This window comes from Pseudochaenichthys georgianus, chromosome 4 (genome assembly GCF_902827115.2).
Source record: "Pseudochaenichthys georgianus chromosome 4, fPseGeo1.2, whole genome shotgun sequence".
In the NCBI taxonomy this organism is placed as follows: domain Eukaryota; kingdom Metazoa; phylum Chordata; class Actinopteri; order Perciformes; family Channichthyidae; genus Pseudochaenichthys; species Pseudochaenichthys georgianus.
The window spans coordinates 8302495-8321226 of NC_047506.1; the positions used below are offsets into that span (position 1 = coordinate 8302495).

At 40.5% G+C, this 18732-nt stretch overlaps 1 protein-coding gene across 1 annotated transcript in view; it reads right to left on the reverse strand.

The window, feature by feature from the left end:
* Positions 1-1486: 1486 nt before the first annotated feature.
* yjefn3 (YjeF N-terminal domain containing 3) overlaps positions 1487-18732 on the reverse strand; it is a 57669-nt gene continuing 40423 nt past the window's right edge. Inside the window, exons 3-7 of the mRNA XM_034080481.2 lie at positions 14214-14322; positions 6596-6706; positions 3660-3773; positions 2946-3096; positions 1487-2231 (exon numbers count right to left, since the gene is read on the reverse strand). Of these exons, the coding sequence (XP_033936372.2) occupies positions 2035-2231; positions 2946-3096; positions 3660-3773; positions 6596-6706; positions 14214-14322 (682 nt within the window). The 3' untranslated portion in view covers positions 1487-2034. The remainder of the gene's footprint in view (positions 2232-2945; positions 3097-3659; positions 3774-6595; positions 6707-14213; positions 14323-18732) is intronic.

Here is an 18732-nt window from a genome sequence, read left to right on the forward strand (position 1 = left end):
CACCGACGACACCAAAGCTCATTACTCAGCGGCTGCTGAAAAACAAGGACGACAGAGTGGTGACAAGTCGTTGTTTCCTGATTGGACAGGCATGAAAGACAAGTCCGGTGAACACTCAGACATATTTCTGAAACTCTCATCAGTTTCATTTTGACAGATTTAATACCACAGAGCACCATCAGATTGACATTCCTTTTTACTGACTTTCTCCACCCACTCACACATGTGCACATACACTGGGCATTAGTATTCAGAAGAAGCCTCTTACATTTGTTTAAATACACATTACCTCATCCATAAACAGCCCAGCAGTCCGGCTGAGTCATCCTCATTGAAGCCCATGAGCTTCCTCCACAGCTGATTATAGCCTGATCACACCTGCTTATGGCTTTCATTACCAAATCAAATCCAGTTGTAAAGCAATAAACAGCAGTTACATCATGTGTTCCCTAAAGAAGCACAACACTAATTGTTTTTGATGTTCATAAGATTGTGTAAGCTTCTCGGCAGAAGTGTCCTTGTGCGAGAAACCCAAGAATAATACCACTACCACGACTTTTAATCCCCTGGAGGATTATACAAAAACGTAAAATAATAATATGTATCATAACCTTACCTAGATAAAAGGCCTGCAATCAGCTAAAGGGAATTTAAGAGGAATAGCTATGTGTAGCTTTGTTGCTTACTTCGAGAGTTTTCATTTTATGTTGAATTTGGCGACCCCTGTGGACAAAAGCATTAATGTTTATAACTACCAGAGTCCCTTTGGTGGCTATCTTTTCATTGCAGTTGGTTCTGACAGTCTGCTCCGCTCATTTATGGTTATAATATTCCTAGAACTATCCAACTAAAAAGCCAATGTTCTTGCTAATGGTCTCTTTTACTTAATAGGTCATGCATCAGTGTTACAATGAGATTCATAGACAATTAAAAGCCTCTCTTAGTTTGTCTAAATCTACCCTAATTTGGGTCTTTGGCCTAAGGGGGGCAGTGGAACAAGCTGAAAACAGAATCATCACCTAATAAAAGTGTTTGTTAACATGTCAGTAAATAGTTGCCTATTTACACATCCAGCAGAAATAGAGAAACATCTATTTAGAGTCCTGGTTTTTTTGTACTTCATAAATGTAAGTCCAACTCCATTTGGCTCTGTTTTGTTCTCCACCAATTTGGTATTAGCTACTAAATGCTACCCCCTGTCCACCAGCTAGTTGCTAACGTTGCTGTCTAGTAGATTACAGTTTATCAGGTATATCTAACCTTTTTAACTAAGAAAAAAACGGCATGTGGGAGCTGCACACATGGTCGATGAGAACAGAGTTACTGGCACCAAAAACCAAATCAATCACACAAAATGTCTCAAAGTTAGTCTCTGATTCTCATGCAGTCATTGTTATATTCATGTGAGTCATTGTTAGTATGAAATACACTGATCAGTGCAGTTGTATGTGAAGGAAAACCAAACACAATAAATTGAATCCTTGAAGGGTTTTCTTTTGTTTTTATTGGACAACAATAACGGTCTGGGCCTTTTACAGCTGATGAAATAACAGACAAAAGTAACTCAGAAGTGCAGGCTGACCAAAGAAAGCAGAAACACAATGGCCAATCTGCACAACATCTTATCTCGTGAGCACAATTCAGTAAAAAGTTCAACATGAGAAGAACGTTAAAAAAGTGTTGAAGAAACAAACGTCCCAGTGGCTGGCATCATAGAACATTCTTATTTCTTTGCTGACTGTAAACAAAAGAGGTGAACATATTTTGCAAATTAATCAGAAAAACAGTGTAATGCTACAGCTTTCACCAGTAGACTGACACAAATACTCCTCATGCCATTCTCTGAAAGGAAACCACAGCTTCTAAAAATGATCCTTCTACTGCAGCTCAACATTTAGCTAAGGTGTAGCGTGATCTACCCAACTGTTAACATTAAATCACATTAACAATCCATAAAGTACAAAACAAGAGAATAGATCAACCTAACATTTTTGAAAATGAGGAGTGGACACTGGCTCTTACTTTTCCCATGTGTTACAATTCTATGATACAGTCTGTGCCAGGGTAGTCCGGGAGGTTAAGGTCGTATTTTTTCTGGATGTCATAGGGCAAGAAGCGTCCGGCCAAAAAATGCTTCCCGGAGAAACTCACGGCGCACTTCTTTGGCGCTGTGAGTGAGATGAGAACGTCTGGGTTAATCCCATCTTGACTCGGTTCCTCTGCGTCCCAACCTGAGGAAGACAACACAGCGGTGGAGAGGAATTTAAGGAGACAAGGATTGTAATAATTTTCTGTCTGCTGTTCTCACACTCAGCAGGTAGTGTATTTGGGGTATGATGAGCTCACACTAGGCCGGCTGGAGTGTTAGATTTATCCTCCACGTGTGCCTCCAGACATGGAAACTCCTGCTTTCGAAGCCAAGGCTCCTGGGGAGCTGCCTGTAGACTCGTTTATCAAGTCGTGTTTCTGAGACTCCTGCCTAATATCTAGTTTGAGTAAATGTTGCACGATTAACCGAAATGTAGCTACTTTTTCAATCATTTTTTGTTAAAAACGGTTCAATATTTCTCAACATTTGGGACTAAAGGTAACGGCGTCTCATTTGATGATTTTTAAAACGGTTCAATAGCTTAGAGCTTCTAGCTGCTTGTGACTTTTGAACTATGCTGGCACTACAGTTTAAGACAGAACAGCACGTGAAAAAGGCATCATCCCATTGTAAACGTAGAAAATATGTAGTTGTTTTTATTGCTTTGGAACTATTTTTTAGAAGAATACATGGATATTCCGCAGGGCAGGTCTATGATACATAATATATATTTAACAATAAAACAATCAAATTGTAGTTACGATTTAATTGTTAATGTATTTTTTAGACTCTGTGGGAATCATGGTTTATTGAATATTGATCGTTTCATAACAACAATAAATGTTTGAACACTTACCTGAGGGCACATCCACACTAGCAATAGGGACCTTGATTTGCTTCAGGGTGACCAGAATACCGGGGTATGGCTCCTTAATGTTGGCGCAGTCTGTATCTGGGCCCAGCATGGCATCAATCACTAGGTTGTAGGCATCGTTTATGAGCTGCACCTGAACAAAAACGTAATATTTATATTAGAACAGTAAATACATCAAATACTCTGAAAGAAGCAGTAACAAGGATTCACAAGTAGAAACTTATTTTTTATTCAAAACGGTCACAACCTAGAAAGCTGGTTCTTGCCTTTTTATTTTAAATAATCTAATGCCACTATTCAAAGCAGACGTTTGAATTGTGTAGGTTATGCTCATGTGCCCTATTGAGGGTGCCGTTAGATGAGAACATTGATACTCTTAGACTGTTATCCTGAAAATCAGCGATGTTGAACTACTACTCTTTTTTTGAGGATTATTTTGAACATCGTATGACTTTATTTATAGTTATAGTGTTGAGGGACAGGACATGTGGGGAAAGGGAGCATGGGAATGACATGCCAAGGCAAGTTTATTTATATAGCACTTTTCAACACAAGGCAATTCAAAGTGCTTTACAAAAAAAAACAGAGACCACCAGAGACATTTTTACTGTTAAGAAGTATTCCTCTGTGCATAGTTTTAAAATAACATTGCTGAAACTCTTGGTGAATGTGTTATTCTTTAAAAGGCCTGCTGACCTCTGTGGGGAGATAGGAGAGGGAAGGGATGTCCATCTTCTCACACTGAACTGTGAAGTCCTGGTGTAGACTTTGAGAGGAGCGTTTAGGGTGGTAGATGGTCGGCTCATATTCCTGCGTCAGATGAGGCAACAGAGAAAACAACAGAGAGAAGGAGGGAGGAGGAAAAAGGAGGAGGGACAGAAACGTTTACATAATATCGAAACCAACGCCAGCCGTTTCAATCAAAACACTGATCTAATTTAACAAGTTCAGTTCAAGACAAGGGAAAATACTGTTGACGAGGGATCAGAAGTTGTGGTTTTCTACAGTGGGCTTCCTGAATGAATACTTCTCGTAAAAAAAACTGGAAGATGAGAGGAATAGAATTCCAGACAACCGCAGTCAGAAGATCTGTGATGCTCAGCAGGAAGCACCTGTGACCCGTGACCTAAACACTGACTCAAAGATCAACTTCAAAAACCCATGAGCCACTCTCAGAAATGTAAGACGTATTACTTGATAAAAATATTTACATGAAGACATTTAAAGAGCCAGTTATTTCCAATTACACCAAATGGTATATGGTTTATTTTGCCCAGCCAAATTGGAAATATTCTGAGCAAGGTGCCATTGACCTGGATAATCCAGAACACTGTCGAACTCTGGTTTGGTTGGTACTATTTTCCGGTAGAGAGTCGTTAGCAGAGATGGTATTGTTTTTGGAAAGACACACTGCTGTTGATTTCCTGGCAGCATGGCTCTAGGGTTGTCGCTCAATGGTTGGTCTGACCTTGGTCCAGACAGTTATATCCCAACAACTATTAGAAAGTTTGCCATTAAATCTTGGAAAACATTCATGCTCCCCAGTGGATGAATCGTAATGTCTTTGGTGATACTCTGTCCTCTGATCTAGCACCGCCATGAGGTTCGGTATTTTGATTTTTACTGCAAAACATCACATGAACAGAAATAATGTGAACAGAAATAGTTTTTCAGATGTGGCTGAGCTGAGGCTGCCTTTTCAAAGGAAATGATCTGTCAGGTCAGACAGACTGCTGCTTCCTCAGGGACACTAAACAAATCAGACAGCCACAGAAACTCTTCACCTGACGTCATCTCCATCATGAGCGCAGAACCAGGCCAAATACAATCTACACAGCCCATAAGGAAAGGAGGGATGAGGTCTGCAGCACAATCAAGTCTTTCTCTGGTGAAACATTTCTGCATGCAACAACAATATGAAGATGAGATACATGAGATAAAAGCTTGTGTTAAACCACAGATAATGGTGAATTATTTTTGATAAATTACACTACAATATGTGATTTAAATTGTGTTTTCACATATTATAGAATATTTCATTACTTTACTGTAATGCCATTTGCAATGTGTCTAACATCACACATGTGATTTTTCTGTTCAGTGATTTCTATACAGCACAATGTAGTCAGCTGAACATTAGATCATGTCCACTTGTACTTCATATGAGCGATACAGTGGAACTAATGTGCATAGGACGTGCTTATTATTTTCATCCCGCGGTTATCTTTGATCATGGATATCTATATCTTCTGTATGCAAACATTTTTGTATACCTGTTAGTGGAAATCATCAAGAAGCCGGACGGATCAGACACAACCTGCTTTTGTGAACATGGATGTCCCATAGTGACGTGAGAAGCAAGTCGACCTGTTTGCCTGCAGCCGATCATTCATTGTTATGCTCTGTCTGATCACATTCACAGCTCTGCGTCAGGCCGTGTGTGTGTGTGTGTGTGTGTGTGTGTGTGTGTGTGTGTGTGTGTGTGTGTGTGTGTGTGTGTGTGTGTGTGTGTGTGTGTGTGTGTGTGTGTGTGTGTGTGTGTGTGTGTGTGTGTGTCACGTGTATGCAAGCATGTCCTCCTGCTGACAGGGATCGCATCGCACCATGAAAACACAGCAATTCACAGTCCATAGTAACTACTCAAGTTAGAGCAAAGTCAGACATGTGGTCCCAGTCGGCCTATTGTAAAATGCAGCCACTTTAAAATAATAATAATAATAAAACCGTGTTTATACAGCACATTTCAGGATGCAATAAAAATGTTTCACAATCGGTGATGAAAAACAGAGGATATGACAAAAACAGAAGGTGACATCATAAGAAACCGAGCACCAACAAATAGCACACAAAGATATTTAAAATACATAATCGATGCCTGTTGTTCAAAAGTTATGCAGGGTAATATTTTTCCATCTGAGCTGACCTCTGACCTCCTGTCCTTGGCTTTGAGAAGTAAACAGACAGGGAGTGGGTGGCGAGGGAAGAGAGAGAGTCTCCATGGACAGCAATCAGAATGCATCTAACATGGTTTTAATCAGAGCTATCAATGCACTGTAAATCTAGCATGTCAGGCACATATGGTAAAGTGTATAGATGCATTCCTCTCTGGACCAAAGATCTCGAAAACACATATCCAATGTTTCCCTTCCAATGAAGTCATAGACAGAGGCAGGGCTCTGTGTACTGAAATGAACTGTGAAAAACAGACTATTTCTGTAAAGTGTTAGAAAGGATGTCCTGCCTCTAAAAACAACCAGTCTTGAAATGTGTGTGGCCTGAGGGGTTAGACAACTTGGTCATGACATCATATCGTGGCTGTAAGAGTCAGACGACTTTAACGAGAGTAATAATAGCATGATATCATGACTGTCTGAGTGCCCTTGCGGGGAGTTTAATGGGATAAATGCAGCGAGCCGTTTACAGGAGCTGAAATGAAATTCAGCAAAGCGCTGTAAAGCCGTTTAGGAGATCCCTTGTTAGTTAGTTTATTTCTTCGAATGTGATATCATCTAAAAGACTCAGCACGCTACAGAAAATGGATCTTTTGTGGTGTTGTTGAAGATAATAGAGACTTACACTTTTGAAAAGTTGTTTTTGTGCACCGTGTACCCTTTGTGCAGAAGTTTACTTACATACATGCGCAGGTGTCGGGCACACACCAGGCCAATGGAGCCATTTTGATCCGGACCACAGATCACCAGCACCGTCGGCTGCTTCTTTGCTAGAGAGCTGAGAGGATAGGCCTGGTGGAGAGACACGATAAATAGGCAGTTAGAAACAGGCCCTAATGACTGAGGGACCAGAAAAGCATGATAAATGAGATGTTCAGAAAATAGACAGGGTTATTGATAGAGTGCAGCCAAGCATTATTCAGTATCTCTACGACACAGGCTTCTTATTCAATGCAGGTAATCCGATCTCTTCCTCTGCCTCTCCATCATTCTCAGAGCGTCTGACTGCAGCATGCCAGTCATGCCAGGCGAGGGTGTTAATGGCACCACCTACATTGTCTCGTTCGTCTACCAGAAAAGGGCCAATCTCATTCAAATAACCCTGGCAGCAGTGGACAACATACCAGTGTCCTCGCCATGGGAAGCTTCCGGAGGCTATATGTAACACTCTTTCCATCTCGGCCCCCGCTGCATCAGGCTGCTGGCCACGTATCCCCTTGTAAATCCTCCCGCAGCTCCAGTACCTGCCCCCGGGACTGTCAATCTGAGTGGCTAATCCTCCATCTCCAACACCTCAACAGAAGGCTGCGTATGTATATGTATGAGTGTGGGTACTCCGTCATGATCATTACTGCGAGCCCCAAAGGTGTCAGCCTGCCTCCATTTTCCACAGAAGCACAGAAGTTTTACTGGAACTTTCTGCATCATTTATTACAAGAATGATTGTTCGTCTTGTTAAATGTCACAGCATTATTTGGTAAACTACAGGAAGTTTGACTGAGGGAGAGAGTTCACACAGACTTCTGGATATCCATATCCAATTAAATGTGTGTTGCAAAACCAACTATCCGAGTTTTGTCATGGCAGTAAATATTCTATGACTGCTGTAATGCTTTGGATCACAGAGCAATAAATTACAAGGTAAGTATTTTATTATTGTAGGGCTTATATAAATAAATAATTAAGAAGTTATGCAAACAAAGGTGTAACCGTTTTTGTAATAAACGAATAAAGATGTAACTATTTTTCACATATAACAATTGTATTTATATTAAAAGAGTTTAAAGCTACACATTTCCCCATCGTAAGGCTAACTACTACTTTAGTTTATCATCACATGATGGCTTTTACAACTCCTCATAATAAAGACGAATGTTCCCTGGCTTCTTTTTAATGATTTCCAATACATCACAGTACCCTGTAATCATTTTATAAATATCCTGTTATTCAAAAAGTAACACCGTAATTTACGAGTTGTTAGAAGACTTTAGGTCCCCAATAAATGTTTTAATGACCCCGTAATTACTTTTAAAAGATTGAAGTATATAAATACTTATAGAGTCAGTAAGTCGCCCATAATTCCAAAAATGATTACGCCTTAATTCATGGTTTGTTATTCAAAGATTGTGTTCATAATTCAAACTCTCCGCATTATGGATTTGTGTCCTCCAAATGTCGGAGATTAGCTTAAAATAGGAATACATTCTGCCATCAAATTTCAATTCACTTTCACTGCCACTAATGTAATGAATACAGGATGAGGTGCATATGGAAGAAGAGCCCATTCCCCTCATTGTATAATTGGATGAAACAAGAGTGCATTAACAGGAGCTATGAATCCTGGAGAGGGACAGCAGCCGTTACCTCCATCATAAGAGCCCAGCTGAGAAATCATCACAGACTCAATGAGCTGCAGGAGAACGGGTTATGGTCGCTTAGGCGCACCGAGCTGATGGTAATGTGAGAGGAGCAGGGAGTGAGCATGGAAAATAGAGACTGAAAATGGAACACTGTAAAAAAAAAAAAGCAGTGTTGTTCATTTCCACATCTAATGAGGCAGAGGCTCTTAGCGAGTGTCACACGGACTAATCTGATGTTCATGACACATTAGCTCATTTAAAGTGGCACCCTCTGTCCGTGTGTGTGTGTGTGTGTGTGTGTGTGTGTGTGTGTGTGTGTGTGTGTGTGTGTGTGTGTGTGTGTGTGTGTGTGTGTGTGTGTGTGTGTGTGTGTGTGTGTGTGTGTGTGTGTGTGTGTGTGTGTGTGTGTGTGTGTGCGCGTGTGTGTGTGTGTCTATAATTAATGCAAACAGCTATTACAGTAACCATCTGTGCTCGTCACCTCCTGTAAACCCAGTATACTGTAGGTCTTATGAGACTAAAATGAAACTTCTATGGATTAAAAGGGTGTGTGTATTCATGTGTAGTATGAAAGAGTGATGGACACAGGGGATTATCAACCACTAATAGATCAGATGGTGTTTTAGTTTATTTTTAGTTTGATTGTTTTGGCCCTACCACGATGTTTCCAGATGCTCTTTTCAACATAAATCGCTCTGATAAGCATAGGTTTGTAATTGCTCAATTCAAAATGTCAGAGAGGCCATGAAGGTAAAACAATCCACCACACCTTGAACTTTATGTTATGATATGTCTTTGCCCTGTGCTGTGTGTTGTACTTTTTATTGTCTGTTTATTGTATGTTGAATTGTATGGAACAAGCTGTAATACTCTGCACTGAACACGAATTCCACCAGCCTGGCTGTGTGGTCATTAAAGATTCTAATCTAATCTAATCTAAAAGTGTCTATACCATGTTATAGAACAGGTGTCATTAACATAATTTAAATGCAGAGTAACGAGCACAAGTATTCATAATGCTTAAGTAACCAATAACTCTTGTGTGCATATATATATATGTATATTCTTTTTACTACACTTAAAACAAATAATGCCACGCATGTGTTCCTGACAGACTACTTACTGTAGTAATCAGTCATTATATTCAGATGCCTTATACAAGTGAATAAAATACATTAAAATATGCAAAACATTTTATAGTAATACTCACAGTGAGGAACCTGCTATTTGTTAGCTTGTACTTGTACCATACCATGTGATTAGCAGAATATATGGCACTCTAAGTATGATAATAATACACATGTTGAAATGTGCGTCAGAGAAAGTTGAACCAGCTTTTTGTAAAGAGGGAGAGAGAATATTGGACTTCAGGTCACATGGCCAGAAACACGGCTCCATAAGAAAGCTGACATTGCTTTATCGGATGAGGGAAAAGACAAATAGTGCTAACATGTTTATAAGGTGATAGATAATAACATGTCACTGTTATACTTACAGTTAATTCCATTCCCTCAAAATAGCAGAAAAGTAATATAAATGTTAATATTAGCTTGGGACTCTCTCCTCCTCTGTTTCTTGCTCCCCTTCATGCTTTTCTACGTAGAAACACTCACATCAGAAGGTTTAACGGCCCTGCCTCGAGACGTTGAAGGCCTTCGGGAGGATCAAGGATATCAGAGCCGCCATTTCATGCTGCTGGAGAAACCATTAGAGCCACACACTGCTGAAGGTAAGCTGCTATAAAGTGAGCTGGCTGGATCAATTCAGGCAGCGCTGCGATGTGTTCCGACACATTTGTCTCATCTCACTTTGAACAGAAGCTTGTTTCACTCTAAGATCTGTCCTCACCCATTTACTCTGATAGTGAGCCTCCAAAGAGGAAATAAAGAATGCAATTAGCAATAAAGGCGATAAGTAACATTTCTAATAGGTTTCTTTCGTTGGAAGGGCTCCTTTGTTTGTGTGCTATTTTAAAAATGAAAACGAGGGATTTCCACGGGACTCTCGAGGTAGACACTGAAAAAATAGCCACTTTAAGCATCTATAACCTAAACAACTTGTAAATATGACATCATTCTCTATGCTTGGTGTATTACACAATAGAAAAAGTCCACAATGATGGCCAAACCCCACTAAAGTCTTATAGTCAGAAGTGACTTTTTTATATCAACATTTCTATGATGCATTTTATACAAGAAATATTTCATTTATTTCAATACAATTCTTTAAACAGCCCTGGCAAGAGCATTCGATGCTATCACAGTGATGTTTCTTTGGGAAAACAAGATTTTATGATTCCCTTATAAACTCGTTGAAATGTTTTTCTAGTTTTTATGATATATTTGGATGTCGAAGAGGTTTCTACGAGTGCAGACAGATGGTTTGTTGCATCTGTTCTGCAGGATTGTTTTCTGGCTTTTATTATCTCTTCCACTGCAGAACTGTTGATGTTTCCCAGTTTGCTGTTGACATTCAGGCCTAAATGTATGCATGCATCCATAAAATCACATACAATAGGGACACTTTTCAGTGATGCTTATGAATGAACACTTTCAGCATATGAGCTTTAGGAGGATGCTTTAAGAAGGGTTTGAATTAGGAAATGTCATGGGTAGAAGTGCAGGGTCTCATGCAGAGCAGTGCTAGGACCCCCCTCACACTAAAATACACATTCCCACACACACCTCAAAAATGTCTGTCTTGATTGCAATGACGTCTCCAAGGGACACATGTGCCTTCACCTCTAATCAATCTGAAACACACACTGAGCCTGAGAAAACACAATCATGGTCCTACAAACGTGAATGCACTCATATGTGCAGAAAGACAGAGCTGCGTATTTGGGGAGCGAACTACAGTCCAGCGGGTCTTGTAAACTTTGAAATAATTTATTGCTGTGCGGTAACAAAAAACGCCTCCTGTCTCCACCGAGGTGTTGAAAAGTGCCAGACTGATAGAAACACACACAAACAGGCTCGACCTGGTAAAAGGATTACTTACTAAATAATCTATCTGGCAAACAGAGGTGTGTGTGTGTGTGTGTGTGTGTGTGTGTGTGTGTGTGTGTGTGTGTGTGTGTGTGTGTGTGTGTGCGTGCGTGCGTGCGTGCGTGTGTGCGTGCGTGCACGTGCGCGTGTGTGTGTGTGTGTGTGTGTGTGTGTGTGTGTGTGTGTGTGTGTGTGTGTGTGTGTGTGTGTGTGTGTGTGTGTGTGTGTGTGGTACATTCCAGCAGTGAAACCAGCAGCATCAGACTGTCTGCATCTCCTTGGACTGTAATTGTCCTGAAATAGCAGTGATGTCATGTTAGCAGTAACGTGTGCTGGCGGCTATGGGCAGCGTTCAGGCGGTGTTTGTGTAGGAAGGCTTCGCTGGTGGAGGGCCAGGCATGGGGCCAGCGGTGGAAGATGATAATAGAGGGGAAGTGGATGTGGGATTAATCACAGACTCAGAACAAAAAGGCTCTGATGCTGCCACTCTGCCTGTGTCAGCTTTTACTTTTTTCTAATTCCATGAAAAAAAACAAAAAAAACTGCTTAATTCCTCATCCCCCAAGAATGTAATAGCTGTGTTTGGTTAAACAATATAATGTTTGAACTCCTATAAAAACGAACAAATTAAAAACATATAATAAGACGTCATTATGGATGTAATGACTAACATGTCCCTAGTTAAACCGACTTTAATTGTTTTTTTGGTTTCTTGGCCACTTGGGGGCAGTGCAGAAAGGCTGAGATCACAATATTCACTCATTATATTATCTTGAAGTTATAAAATGAATATGACTCACATGGTTTATTTTCTCATCCAGTGTAAATAAAGAGAATAATTGATATGGAGTCGGTTTGACACCTCGCGGATATAATTGCTCACCTTTTAGCTCTGGTTTAGCTCCTCAAAGTCCCGAAGGACATATCCGGCTTTAGCTGCTAAACGCTCCATTGGATGGTCGTTCACTTCGTCTTTCTGCCAGTTGTTGATGGACACGTTGTGTACATAGGGGAATTAAAGCTATGTTCACATAACACGTCCTTTTGTAGGAGCTGGAGAGAAGTTTGGCAATCTGTTCTGTGAGAGGTGTTGCTCCTACTGTATGTAACGTACAGATAATTATCACCTGTGCAGCTTCACTCGGCTTTCTGGAGCATGTAAGTGTCAGATCATTGTTTTGCTGTACCGTGTCAACATATGTCTACTGCTTAACACTTTTGGCTCCCTACTCTCAGTGTTGTTTTTGATTTAGGTGAGAAAAACTGATCGTAATAGCACAAAACAGCAGACAGTGCCAATGAGAGACTTGATGATGACTATAAGGACAAATGTAACAGCAAGATAACTGGATATTTCCCTCGGAAATTAATGGCGACCAAAAGCGCTGCAAAATAAAAGTAATATTGCAATCTCTGTGCTGGATGTGAAAATGTTTGCCATATCAATTTTAATAGTGATGTTTCAGAACTTTCTTCTTTGGTCCCCAATTGGCCCAAAAAGAAAAAAACATTTATTTCAGATTTGAAGAAAACATCTGAGAAAATTGAGAAATATTATATCTGTAACTATTTAAAAAAAGATGATATCTCGGATATAACAATAATGTCTGCTTGTTTTCATGATTCTCTCTTTCTTCTTATATCAGCGTAGTATATAAGTATCCCTTTGCTTTTTCTGAGGGGAGATATTAAATGTCTCCTATTAAACTGTCTGCCTTTTATTGATTTTTGTAACTTTTCTTCTGTAAACCACTCATTTGGGCCTCTGCTCCAGCTTTTGACTCTTTCCTTCTTTTTCTCTTCATCCCTCCCTCTGACAGCAGCGCAGGGTTTCATGTGTCTCGTAGCTCAGACTCTTATTCATCACAGCCCAATTAAGAGACCACTGAGGAAACCAGTGTGGCGTTAAACCAAGCCAGTGGTCTCAAAGGGAACCACATGTGCTCCTGACAGTCCTCCACTGACACACACACTCTGGGCCTGACACAGTCCAGGCGTCAGAGAAGAGAAGCTGTGGTTCTGGTCCGAGCCACAGAGCGAGCTCAGGTGATCAGGCCCAAGGTGAGCCGCTTCAAATGTAAATGTCACAGAAAGGAAGTTAATGCAAATTAGGAAAGTGTAAGTAGCAGCAGCTGTGACTTTTCTGCCCTCTTGTGAAATGAAACAATCCCACCAGGATCTGTTTGAGTTTTGTAATGATTACTGAGGCCCCGAGAGGCAGAATGAGCAGCAGCTTTTCTCAAAAAGTGAAAAATGTTTGACCTTTACAGATGTGTTCTGAGGGATAAACAGTATAGGCTATTAAACAGTTGGGCACAGTTTGGTTTTTCTTTGACTGTAGCTTGTAACAAGAGTTCTGAATTGGTCTGGTTTATTCCCTCAAGGAAAGCAATTGGAAAAATTGCACTACTTTGATTTGACAATTGTTTATTCTGTTAATAACTAGCTACTTCAAAATTGGTGATAGCACAGATGGAGAAAAAGATTTGTGTGACTTTTTCAAAATATGATTGAATGTTTGTTGTGTTTATCTTTCATGTTTCATTTCAATAAAAAGACAGAATGGAACGGAAGGATGCAATTCTACTTTCATGGGAAATATTATGCAAAATACAAAATTGGATTTTTCTGGTTTGTAAAAGGACTGATAAACACACTAAAATGCAGACCCAGCACACAAACACACACACATACACACACACACACACACACACACACACACACACACACACACACGGAAAATCCCATTTTGAAGTAAACTGCAAAAATACATTTATAATAATATAATTTTTCTCTGCATTTATCTCATGAACACACACTTTTGGATGTGGGTGGATGGGGATTATGAATGACTTAAAGCCTCAGATGTACAAGAAAGTCAGGAAAAGACAGCAAGACAGAAACAGATATATGTGGACTAACCCTAATGTAAATCTAGGAAAGTGTGCAGACCTTAGTGATGGCGAGGGCGCAAGCTTGTCCCCAGATCTCGATCAGCTGCTGCTGTCCAAACTTGTAGTCCCTGAGCAGCTCTGTCTCGATAGCTTCTGCCTCCCCTTTACTGTGAGACACAGAATAAGACACAGGGTTAGCAAGAGAGGTTTTGTTCAATAACAACATCATCATCAACTCAAACATCGTCGGTATCATCATGCCATCACAAGCGTGCTCGAAGCCTCATTAAAAGGCTTCACACATCATTCTTAATTTAACCCACCAGCAGAAACACACTGAATTTAAAGTGTCTGCAGTATGAATAAAATAAATGTTCTGCCGCAATGTGCTGTTCAAAAGCAGCAGGCCAAAACTGCAAGATACGGCAGGCCTTGTTTTTCACAACACATAAATAACACATAATCGAGAGGTTGTATGAACAATCAATCAATCAATCAATTAATCAATCAATTAATCAATCAATCAATCAATCAATCAATCAATGTTTATTTCTATAGCCCAATATCACAAATGTTACATTTGTCTCAGTAGTCTTCACAGTGTGTACAGAATATCAGTATGACAATACGACACCCTCTGTCCTTAGACCCTCACATCGTACAAGGAAAAACTTCCGGAGAAAACCCACAGTTTAAAGGGGAACATGGGAGAAACCTCAGGGAGAGCAGCAGAGGAGGGATCCCTCTCCCAGGACGGACAGACGTGCAATAGATGCCGTGTGTAAATTGAAAAGATAATACATTTGCAACATAGGTAGTCCAAATGTTTGGAAATGCATGTGTGTATAATAGGAAGATGAATCCACGAGGATATCCATCCAGGACCGATGATCCAGGACCACAGCCACGACTCGCGATCCAGGGCTCGCGATCCAGGACACAGGACCGCAGGATCATCCATGACTCCGGATCCCAGCGTATATAGACACCAAAAAGAAAGACATTTGGGGAAGCTGGGTTAATCGGAACATGAGAGTACACAGGTATAGACAGAGAGAAGGAAGAAGTAAGATGTCCCCCGACAAACTAAGCCTATATCAGCAAAACTAGGGGCTGAATCTAATCAGCCCTAACTATAAGCTTTATCAAAAAGGAAGGTCTTAAGCGTACTCTTAAAAACGGATAGGGTGTCTGCCGCCCCAACACAAACTGGAAGCTGATTCCACAAATGTGGAGCTTGATAAGAAAAGGCTCATGCAAAGCAGTGACCCATCATTCATAGAAATGTATTAAAATCAATCAATAAACTCAAACTAATTTGAATTAATTTCCCCAATATCACAAAGGACAAAGTTGTTGCAGGGGGCTTTACAGTGTGTTCAGTATACAACACTCTCAAATAAGGAAAACCCCACAATTTAGGGGGGAAAAGGGAAGAAATCCAGGGAGAGCAACAGAGGAGTGATCCCACTTGCAATATGGACAGATATGTATTATACATCATAGTGTGTGTATGGATTGTTTTAAATGACAACATAGACAACCCAAATGAAAAAAGGATCATTTGAAGGTATATAAAAAAGATTTACTTTAGCTTAAATGCCAGGATGTGCTGTGAACTGTATTTGTGAACACAACCTGCAGTTGATGTGATTTCAGTATTAACTATGCCAGGCATGAATTCGTTTTGTGATCTGATGCTCACACATTGTCTTTGTGCCTTTGCTTCCTCTGGCTGCTGTTGGCACGGTGACAGTGTGACTAATGCATCGGTGCCTGTTGGAGCTGCTTATAGAATGGAGGTGTGTGGCAGTGTGATAAATGCCTTGTTAAAACAGCACCGCAGCTGGCAGGAAGTGAAAATCACTCTCAAGTCCTAATTTGGGATCTGATTCTGTAAAGTTGAATACATCTCTTTCACTCTGCAGACCCCTGGTGGTCCCCCTTAGTACTGCATCTTCATAAAGAAAACGGATGATTATGTTCAGGTAGAAATCATACTGGATGTCTTAACTTGTTTTTCCATTTTGCTGTACTTTAAAACCTATCAGAGACAACTATAGCGCAGAGTGATGGATGCAGCAGGTGGAAATTTGATTTAAGAGTTATTATTTCTGATATAAAGATCATATATCAGACCGATAAGAGCAGATGAAAGATGGATCAATGCATAACATCAGTATTGTGCTTCCATTTAGCACTCAAGCTTTCAACTCTGTTACAAATCTTTACCTATCAAAAGAGAACTCTTTGCCTAAGTGCAGGTGTGTGTGTGTGTGTGTGTGTGTGTGTGTGTGTGTGTGTGTGTGTGTGTGTGTGTGTGTGTGTGTGTGTGTGTGTGTGTGTGTGTGTGTGTGTGTGTGTGTGTGTGTGTGTGTGTGTGTGTGTGTGTGTGGTGTGTGTGTGTGTGTGTGTGTGTGTGTGTGTGTGTGTGTGTGTGTGTGTGTGTGTGTGTGTGTGTGTGTGTGTGTCAGCACGCCGGTGTATCTATGTGGGGTTTCTGGCATTTACCTGTGCCAGAGGAGCTGCAGCAGCGGTCACCCACGGCTCACCTCAGGATGTTTCCTGAGGCACTGTGACAAGATGATCTTTGAAAAGTTCACCTCAATCCACAGGGTTCTTCCTGGCAGGACCAGAGCGCCTTCCAGCTATAATTGTTGTCAAACTCATTCTAAATGAGGATAGGTCATTTTATTTGCTGCTTTCAAAACAGAGAAATGTGTTCCAGTAGGTGTACAAAAACGTCTAAATCTATTCTGTTGGTGTCGGTGGAGAGCTCTTAACTCAGACCGATACTATCAAAGTAACAGTGCTGCTGCTGAACAGGCACTTACTATTGATTTTGAACCTTACTCACAGAGAAAGGTGTTGTGGGCGTACTGCTCAGCTGCTAGTGTTAGCAATACAATATATAAAGTATATTGTGACAGCTAAGTGCCACTACCACAAGGGGGCAGCTCACAGTGTATACTCTAAAGACAGATGGCTGATTCACGCCGCATATGGCATGTTTTTTTTCAATTACCAGCTCTTATCACACCTATAATAATTCATAATCAGACATTTGTTCACACAAATTGTACGTAGTATGAGTGCAACCAGTGATTGCATTTAAAGTGTGAGCACCTTGCAAAAGCGTTTAAAGGAAAGCAGGTATGCAGGTATAACCTTGCCCTTGATTGTAATTTAAACGAAATGTGTGCAGGTGTGTGTGTACAGGCTTGTGTAGTGCAGATAAAAAAGGGTCTTCTGAGGATTATCCTGTGTTGCACCTGTAGCCACAGCCATTCAACCGCCAGCAACCTCTCCCCCAGAGGGAGGGTTGATTTCCCCATGCTTTGTGTGATGTGCTCCTGCAGTGTCTCACCTTCATTGCAGCGCTGCTCAACTGTGATCAACCTGCTTAATGACTCTGTTTACTTTACACATGAGATAAGGTAAAATGAAACTTTAATGGGGCCTGTGGGGACACTTCAGTAGCAAATAGCAGGAGCTTAAAGGCTGCAGCAAAGATACAAAATGTATTAACATAATAATGAAGAGGTTGGAGTTCGCAAAAACATTAAAATAGAAATGTTAACACATGAATAAATCATTGTGGAGCTGAAAGTGAGGCATTTAGAATGTACAATACATCAGCAATATCATCACCTAGTTGTTTCGAACATAACTCTGTTGTTCTATGCAGAACACAAAGTGAACACAAGTATAAGACAAAATACAAAATGTACCCTGCCATCTCAGCTGAGAAATCACCCAGAGACATTGTGTCATATATTCTGCAGCCGTGAAGCAACCTTGTACCATGAGAGGTTAATTAGCCACTGAATGTCAGAAGGGCTTCTATTTGCTAACATTGGAATACTAAAATAGCCACATTTCTCACACCCTCCCTTTTAATTCACCTAATTTCCACCTTTCCAGCATGATCTTCTGGTTAGATAAAGAGCAAGATTAAAATAGCTGGAAGAGAAATGCTGTAGTCAACATCTTTCAAGCCACACATTGTAGCCTAAACCTGGCAGGGGTAGCTGCTGTATGTTATGAAGCAAAATCATAAAGAAACAGACAGATAATGTCCATATGAACATAATATTTTTAAACTTACAGTAATAATAACCCTCCAGCTATGTTTTTAGCTAAGCTAGCTACATGCAATGCAAATGTTAGCTACCAGGCTACACAAAGATGGTGAACATATCATAAACCTTGGTAAAAATATGTTAGCATTGTCATTGTAAGCAGTTAGCATGCTTATGTTACCATTCTTTCTTAACACTGCACTATATTGCTAAGTATAGCCTCACAAAGCTGGTAGCATAGCAGTAAAATCAGGCCTTTTTAACAAAATGAAACGCTGCCTGCCTGCCAAAACAAGACACCTGCAGCTCACGTTCAACACCTACTTAATGTTGTACAAAATGTTTCAAAGTCCTCAGGGGAAGTACACAGCCCAGCTGCTGCTACATGCTCCAGATGTACTGTTGTGTAACTAACTAAACTGTCCCCAGTAGAAGAAAGCCATGTGATGGGAACTGTGCTACAAAGCCCTCAAAACAATCTGCCCTCTTCTCTAT